Below are 9,419 nucleotides of genomic sequence, written 5' to 3'. Positions count from 1 at the left end.
GGGAAGACTCTTTTGTTGGTCTTTGAAGAAGTAATCTTGCCCATCCTTGATGCATCTGTTTGAATAATTTTATAACTTTTTTCAATTGGGAGTTGTAAAGGTTCTAACTGAGAGACTAAAGATTTGATTTTCTTAACTAGCTCTATATCTTGGGTATTGAAATACTTTTGACCATGTTTTCCTAATTTTGAATATAAAGGTCTTACTAATTGTCATAATTTGGGAATAAAATTACGACCATAGTTTAATAATCCTAAAAATGCTTGTAACAACTTGGTTTCTTCTAATTTATCAGGAAAGTCTAGAATCTTTTTGATAATATGGGATTGCAATTCTATTTTTCCATCTTTTATGTATAAACTTAAGAATTCAATATCTTATTTTTCTAATATCATCTTTTTACTACTTATAATGAGTCCTTGTGTTATAAATTCATTGAATATAATTTCCAGATGTTTTCTATGCTCTTCTTTAGTTTGACTGAAAACTAAGATATCGTCGATGTAAACACAACAGAATTTTGAGTGTTTATTAAATATAGTATCCATTTTACGCTGAAATTCTTGTGGCGCATTTTTTAATCCAAAAGGCATAACAAACCACTCATAATGTCCTTCAGGACATGTGAACGCTGTCCATTCAATGGATTCATCGGCCATCCTGATTTGCCAAAATCCTAATTTACAGTCAAATTTAGAAAATCATTTTCTATCTTGGATTCGATTTATTAAAACATCTTTATTAGGGATTTTATAACTATCATCATAGGTATTATCATTTAATCTTTTAGATACGAGCCTTTCCTCTTTTTATTTCGGCATGATTTCGGACCATAAAGGCTGGACTCCTATGTCTACTATTACTTTTTCTTATTACTTTTAGTAATAACAGTTCTTTAATTTGTCTTTGGAATTCTTCTTGATCGTCTAAGGTATGAGGATTATCTTGTGTCTTTATAGTTATAAAAGGATTTATTATATTTAATTTTGCTTCAATTTTATTTTTATGCCAGTGTTTCTGAGGGTCTTCACCTAAAATTTCTGTGGTTTCAACTAATCTTATGAGATTATCAATGTTTAGTTTGGGGTTTTTTAATATAGCTTTATTATTAAGAAAAATCTTTGGTTCATCAAGATGACTAAGAAACATTAAGGCTTCAGAAACATCTTCTAAAAATTCGGATACATCAAATAAATTTTTAGTCGTCTCTTCTGTCATAGGTACGGTATTAACATATGTAATGGCTCCTTTATCTTTTTGAGGAGTAAAATGATCTCTAGATGGAATAAATGTTCCTTTCTTAAAAAACTATAAACCTGTAGGGGTATACATAAATCTTCCGGTAAGTGAGTTTATAAAATTTAATCCTAAGATAAAATCATAGGTGCTAGGAATATTATTAACTACATAAGTTTGGGGTAAAACAAACTTTTCATTATTAATTAATATAGGAATGTTTTGAACACAATGGGTTATTGGAAGTTTTTCATTATTTTACTGGCTCATGTTAACATTATAATTTAACTTTACTAAGGCTTTGTCTGGGACTAAATGTTTTTGAATTATACTTTTAGATGCTCCGGTTTCAAGTATAGCTGAGGTTTGAACTAATTTTTCTCTAAATTCTAATGTCACTGGGAATTGAATTAGACTAGATGGTTTATATATTGAATTTATAGATTCAACTAAAATATATTCTTGCTTATCTTCATATTTTGTATAGCAATTATGACATAATAAAGTTTTACAATGATTTTCACAATAATGACCTTTTTTAATAGATGTATTGCACTGTTTACAATTATAAGAAGAAAATTGAAAACTAACTAAGTTATACTGACATGGTGGATTACTTATAGTGTAAACGAAATCTTCTAGTGAATGAAGCCCTCGTTCAAAGTCTTCATCATTATCAAAGTTACTATCTAGGCTCTCGATACTATATATACTTTCATTATCATTGTCAGAGTCATAAATACTTTCTAGTTCATATAATTCTTCTATCTGTTCTTCAATATCTTCAAGTATGTTGATCTTTTCTTGTATCCTTTTAATAGGATTCTGTTTGTATCGATGAGGGCAATTTGGTCTAATGTGCCCTGGATCTCCACAAATAAAACATTTGCAATGTCTTTCTTTTGTGGGTAACGTGTTTACCTTATTATCCTTGTCTTTGTTGTCCTTTTTATCTTTATTTATCTTTTGCTTCTTATACCAAGGCCGCTTTCTGAATTGCCTAGGGTTAGTTCTAATATAGGGTTTTTTATTACGAAAGTTCTTGTAGGTTTTGCTTTTACGCAAATTATATTTTTTAAGTTTATTATGCTTATAATTTTTCTGAGGCATACACCCATATTGGGGTGGAAAATCTATTTGTCTACACATATAATAAAATTATTTTTTGATTTGTTTAGATTCTTTACGTTGTCGACATTCTGCTTTTAACATGTTATATACATGATTAACTCTATCTCCTATGGTTAGCGTATCTTGTTTAGGGTTTTCTAACCATTTTCCCCATATTTTAGTTCCTATGCTTCCGGGTAACTTCTGAAGATATCGATCAAGTAATGTTTTATCACCTGTTTTACCAGTGGCTACAAAATACTCAAAAAACTTATTGGTATAAGGTTTTATGTATCTAAAGTCACAAATCTGTAGTAATTCTAAATTACGTAAAGCTTCGTTTTGTTTTATTAAGGTGTCATCTAATAATCTGTCTTCACCAATTAATACCTTTTTAATGAGGCTGGTAAAGCCTTGAATGGTGAAATTATCACGTAAGATGGCATAATCATTCGGATAAATAACTTTATAAGCCTGCCACCAGTCATGAATGGTTCCTCTTAATAAGGTTTCACAATAGGTTAAGGCTTAAGTTCGATTGTCAAAATTGGTCAAAATAGATTGCCTAATACAATCTTGTTCCCAAGCTTCGATTACCTTTGCCCAGTCTTGGGGATCGTGCCTTGCTATGTCTAATATTGTTCCTGATGCTTGTGCTGGTATATTTTCATATTGTCTACGATATTGTGTTAAGGTATACATATCTGGTATATTTCTATTTTCTACATAAGTTTCTCATGAGGGATTTAATCTTTGTCCAGTAGTAAAGTCATCACTTAAGGTATTACTACCTGAGGTGTTAGTCTTTCTTTGGTCACTCATTTCTTGGTCAATTGAGTGAGATTCTGATGCTTCTGGTGCTTTCCCTTCTCTATGCTCTATTACATTTAACTCTTCTTTTACTATGTTTAATTCTAATGTTGTATAAAAAGATTCAAATCCAACACTATAATATTTTTCTTGATATCATCATTATTTCCTTGTCCTAAATAAATACTTTTGATAAATTGGTATTTAGGTTCTGGATACTTTTCTTGCAATGCTTCTAATTATAAATTATTAAAATCGTACATTATTTTATCTAGAATTTCATCTTCTAATCTATCATAAAGGACATTTATTTCTTCTGGAGATTCGATTTCTATTAGTGTAGTTAAAAAATCTTCTTGAGTATCATCAACTAAATTGTCTTGTCTTTTATAATTACTAAACTTTATGCTAGCATCTCCGCTATTTGAAACATATATCATATTATTTTCGGGAATCTTTTTAGGTGTAGTAGTAAGTTTAGGTAATTTCCATTATGTTCCTTCATGGGTAATACTACTTACTTTTCTGGCTTCTATCATTTGGACATATTTGCTACTAAAAGGTTTAACTATTTCACTAAATTGGGCTTTAAACTTTAAGTTATACTGATTAACTGTCTTTCCTATAAATAAAGTATTAACTAATAGATTTTCAAATTGTCCTGTCATGTTATATCATTTTGTAAATATAGCTATCTTAATATATTTACTGAATTTTCTAGTAGTCATCGTATAATTGGGAATACATCCTACTATTGCGGCATTGTCGGCTAAGTCTATTTCGGCGCTGGCTATTTGTGCTTGTTGATGGTTATTCCATCTATCATCATAAATATAAGCAAGTGCTCTAGTTCTGGTTTCTACTCTGTTTAATCCTACTAATCCTATCATTATGAAGCCTAAATGCATAAGTTCTAAACTATTATTATTTAGTTCTTGGCATGCTTCGGGTGTTATAAGGTCTAAAATAACTTGATTATTAACTGCACTTATTTTTCTCCGGCTAAAATGATTATATATCTTGCTCTGAAAATCTAATAAATTATTAGAATAAAGATTAATTTTATTTTTTACCTTCTTCATTCTTTGTTCTATATATTTTTTAGCATCATGTTCATTATCATATAAATCTTTAACTCTCATTATTTCTTTGGCTTTTCTAAGGATAATGGCCATTGTGGTATTTGTTTATGAGGTTGAAGTTGTAATAAATTTACACGCTTGGCTATTATAGGAGAGGACTGGTTATTAACTGACAATTTTATTTCTTTTATTTTATCTGATAATTCAGATAATTCTTTTGAAGATTCTCTGGGAATACTTTCTTATATTACTTCTAATTTCTCTTCAAGTTTATTAACCTTATCAGATAACTGGAGTAATAACTGGATTAAAAAGTTATTTTGTCTAATATGTATATTAGTTGACTGTACGTCTGTTTTAAAGCTAGTAAATCCTATAGGTTATTTATCAATTTTGTAAAATTCAGCTAAAGCGGTTAGATATTCAAGACTATTGGTGCTCATAAAACTATTGTAATAATTTTTGGATATCGGTTTTAAGGGATTTTAAAGAGTCTATGATTATTTTCTGGTTTTCAGCAATATTTTTAATATCACTATTAATATCTTTAATTGCGACTAATATTATCTTATTGTCTAAATTATTTGGACTAGAATTCTGTACTACTTGTTCTTTAATATAATCTAAATTTTTTCCTAATCGTTTTATAGAAGTATCTAAATTATTAAAGTCAATTCTATTCATAAACTAAAATCGTTGCCGTCTAGCTTCTAAAATATTCTGAATTAATATAATTTTATATCTAAGTTCTTCAATTCTTCTTTGTAGACTACGTGTTGTGTCTCCTAATTCTAGCGCTATGTAGCAGTTCCTAAGTACTGTTTGACAAAATTCTAATACTTGAATAAGTTGTTCTTTGGGTAAATTATGCATAAATTAAACTCCGAAGGGTGAAAATTCAGCTTTATAAAGGGCTAAAATAGAACTTGGTTCATGTATTTATAAATATGTAAACTACGTTTGGTTACGAGTAATATACCTACACTAAGACCACTTTACTATAAAGGTCCCTTATTATTATTATTATTATTTTTATATTAAAAAAAATTACACTCACACGCCCATGCTATGCATACTTTATACTCACATCCGGAATCCAACTCTTCCCCACCTCTAGAATAAATAATTGGAAGGTTGAAGTTACAACAATATAAAATGTCAACCTTTCACCTCAATCAAAACTTGTTTTGCCGACAAGGTGAAAAGAGAAAATTAAAATAAACACTAACTGCACCCTAAAATACCTCAAATAAATTTCTCATTTGACAGTGTCCATCAGTAAAAACAATCCAATACTTCTTCTTATATTGTTATAGTTTCGATTCAAAAGCAGATATTACACAATTTAAATTTAGAACCTCAACCTAGAAACATATTCATTGGCAGACAATTGTATCAAAATTCACATTTTTTATTATTTATAATTTACATTATTTTAAATAACACTTACCATTTTAAGCGATATTTAAATTGCGCTACAAACACACTTAATTGGGTAAGTGTTAAATTCGTTCACAATTAAATCCTAAATTGAGTTATTAAATAGTTATCTTTGATTTGTTAGTCCTATGATGAAGTAGCTCGCGAGCCATAACAACTGCAAGACACCTTTTGAGCTTAGATGTAGGAACTTGATTTACATAATTAAAAAAAACAAAAAAGAGAATATTTCTTGGTGCAATTGTCAAAGTTTGAATTAAAATATTTTAAAGCAAATATTAAATCACATTTTTTTTATTTTTTTTTGATATACCTGAAATTTATCATTTACCTCTATAATCTTCAATTGCATAACCTCTGCATTTGAGGGGAACGGGCTCCAGCCTGAGTGGGGGTAAAAGGTACGTGTGAATGTTACTTTTCAAAAAAAAGAAGAAGAAGAAATCATTCATCTTCCATTTCATTCAATTTCTGACGTTGATTTTTTATATCCACTAATTTCTCGTTCACTATTGCATTGATTAGCATTATTTATTTGGTTAAAAACATTTAAAAATAAAAGTAAGAGAACTTTGATGTGGTTTGATAACTCAATTAAGTAATTAATTTTGAATAAATGAATGTTATGTTTGGAAAAATCGAATTTGTACCTCAAATTTAAAATTTAATACAAATTCTAAACTAAATATCTTCTAATCTCAAATTCAAATTATTTTGGAGTTTATTAGGATTCGTTGATTTCTCTTTTGCAGGAATGCAGCCATCCCACCATTGCTTTTCCTGCTTTTGAATCAATTCTTTGCTTCCTTTATCTTTAGTCGATCCCCTTACTTTGTCTGCCCCTTTTAAAAGCCACATAAGCGAAAAGAAGGAAAATTGTGACCCATCATCATTGCAAATGACCTAGGTACCTACATCTATATTACCTTTACCATTCTCCTCACAACTGGCTTTGGCTGTACTCAATTGAAGAAGAGTTTACGCGATGAGCTAAGTAGTGTCAAATTTGATGAAATAAAAATATTTTTCTAATTTATATTTTATATTTTTCTAATTTATATTTTAAAATTTTGGTTATTTCGATGTGTGTCAGTGAAGATCTTACTTCCAACATTTGATTTCAATAGGTAAGGGGAAAAACATTTGATTTCAATGAGGATCTTAGATTATACCGTTATGTTATTTAATCCCTTCACCTTTTAAGATTTTAGACCACTGTTCAATATTTCTTAATACTTGACATGTGGTATCAAAACTCCTCATTTTTATGAAAACTTACGGAGTTTTGAAAGGTTAAAGTTACACCGGTATAAAATGTCCGGCTTTTAATAACCTCTGTCGAAACAATGAAAAAAGAAAATTAACCTAACACTAACTGCACCCTAGAATATCTCATTTCACAATGTCATCCGTGAAAACAATCCAATGCTGCTTATTATATTGTTATAGTTTCCATTCAACAGCAGATATTACACAATTCAAACTTAGAAGCTCAACATAGCAACATATTCTTTGACAGAGAGAATTGCATGAAAATTAATCCACATTTGGCAAGACAGAGAGAATGAGAGTGTAACAATTCAAGACAAAATCGTACCTGTGCGTGCTGAAAATATCGACCCATTAATAGTCATCCATGGAATGGACGAAAAAGAAGAAGGAAAAAGGGGCTACTTCATTACTTTTCTAAGAATAGTATTTCATATTTGAGAGAAGTAAAAGTTAGAAAGCAAATTCACAATTCATTTGGTTGATGGTTTATTGAAAAATCAAATTAAAAACAACTTAATTTCAAAGAACAATGACAGTTATTTGAAAATTGTTTTCAGATAATTAAACTTAACAAGCCTAAAGGTCTTAGGCTACGAAACAGTCACTAGCTCAGATCATTTGACATACAAAATCATGAACATGCATGTAACACTATAAATCATAATAAAACTTGCCCGCCTTGATGCATAAGACCACACGCTTAGTTGAATAAACCTATGACCTTCGGTGCCGAATCCTCAAATGGCGAGACAGCCCCAAAAAGATAGCAGCCACTCAGCCAATGAATTTCAAACATTGATATAAACAACCTAGTCTTCATGAAAGTGCTTACATGATATATCACTATGAGGATTAAAAATTGAATCAGCAGGGGATATAGTCTAACAAAAGTTTCGGCTCCAAATTTCCGTCACTCCGGTTCTTATCTCATTTTGTGGTAATTCTATCTTAACTTTCCTTCCAATGAAGCTCTGGTCCAATAGTTTGATTTTTAGATTAACAGGTTTCAAACATCAATTTCAAAAGACTGCTTCACAAAACTATATAAAAAGCAAAGTTGAAAAACATCCTAATACAATATCATCCCAAGATTCACAAATGTACTTCAATCACAAGAACCCTAATACCATATCAACACAAGATTCACAAAACTAGCTTCAATCACAAGAACCCTAATACCATATATATATATATATATATATATATATATATCACCCAAGATTCAATCACAAAAACCCAGATTAGAGTGCCCATTTAATTTTTTTCTAATTAGCTGCCTTCAAACACCGGCCAGTCTCGAACGAAACAAACGCATCGACGCAAGCGTACTGTATCTGATCCTCACTCAGCCAATCATCATCCCAATTACTCCTGGAAACACTCTTCGGCTTCTCAAAACTCTTCCCAAGAACATCTTTTGCCAACCTCACCAAACCCGCATTGCGAAGGCCAGGATCATTCAAAGCTGTCACTGCCAAACTGCGAATATCGACCGGTCTAGACACCCGCAACCCATAATCGAAGAAAAGCTTCTGTGCGTCATCTTCGACCTTAACGCCGACGAAAGTGAAATCGTCGTTGGAGAGGAATTCTACGAGGGATTTGGGGATTTCGGGGGCGATCAGGATTTGGAAGATGAGGCAATTGTGGCCGACGCAGAGTTGAAGTGTGGCGACGGGGCTTTCTTGTCTGGGAACGGGACGCCACTCGACATCGAGGCCGACCACGAGCTTGTGGAGGCGGTGGTGGTGGAGGCGCTTGATGTCGGAGATCCAAGTGTCGACGATGCAGGTGGTGTTGGTTACTAGGGTTTTGATGGTGTCATCGAAGAAGGTCACGTCGTAGAGCTCGTATGAATAGTAAGTTAACCCGAAGCTCCGAATGCTTATGCTCATGGCGGTTCGGGAGAGAGATGAGAGAGAAATGTTTTGGGGGCAAATTTGAAACTGTAGCGTCGTGTGTTTAATTTATTACTTGGAAATCCGAACATGGGCGGTATTTCAAGGCAGGTGATCAGAAATACTTTCCAATTCCACTTTTCTCCACACTTAGCCATTAAGTAAAGCAAAGTATTAGAAGTACCCTTTTTCCGGCTGCAAAAGAATCTATTCTCTAGGCAAAGAACAATGACAACCTTAAAATTTAAGCTTTATTTGGATCCGAGACAAAATAAAAAAAATGATACTATTATGTTACGGTAATGAAATAAAATAGAATGTTTATTTTAATTATTTTTTTATTTAGTATGTAACTTAAATGGGAATAATCATTCCATTAGAACGAAAATTCATTTCTAGAAATGAAAATCCATTTTAAATTTTAAATTGGTTCAACTAAACACTATAATGATTATTATTATTCCATTCATACGCATTTCACATTTACAACCAAACAATAGAATGAGAATGACTATTCCATTTCATTCCCATTCTCATTCCATTCTTACTTGCATTGTTACACACCAAACGT

General features: G+C 31.2%; 1 protein-coding gene across 1 annotated transcript; it reads right to left on the bottom strand.

Moving 5' to 3' along the window:
- Positions 1 to 7,967: 7,967 nt before the first annotated feature.
- On the bottom strand, positions 7,968 to 8,974 carry LOC132306454 (3'-5' exonuclease-like). The gene has a single exon (XM_059803836.1). The coding sequence runs from the start codon at positions 8,843 to 8,845 to the stop codon at positions 8,216 to 8,218; it is 630 nt and encodes a 209-aa protein (XP_059659819.1). The 5' UTR covers positions 8,846 to 8,974; the 3' UTR covers positions 7,968 to 8,215.
- Between the last annotated feature and the right edge of the window lie 445 nt (positions 8,975 to 9,419).

Source organism: Cornus florida, unplaced genomic scaffold (genome assembly GCF_030987335.1).
Source record: "Cornus florida cultivar Cherokee Brave unplaced genomic scaffold, ASM3098733v1 CherokeeBrave_3.0.0_Hap2_Chr05, whole genome shotgun sequence".
Taxonomy (NCBI): Eukaryota; Viridiplantae; Streptophyta; class Magnoliopsida; order Cornales; family Cornaceae; genus Cornus; species Cornus florida.
This window is presented reverse-complemented; position numbering and strand designations above follow the sequence as displayed.

Coding starts and splice junctions, on each gene's coding strand:
- LOC132306454 (XM_059803836.1), bottom strand. CDS start 8,845: ATGAGCATAAGCATTCGGAGCTTCGGGTTAACTTACTATTCATACGAG.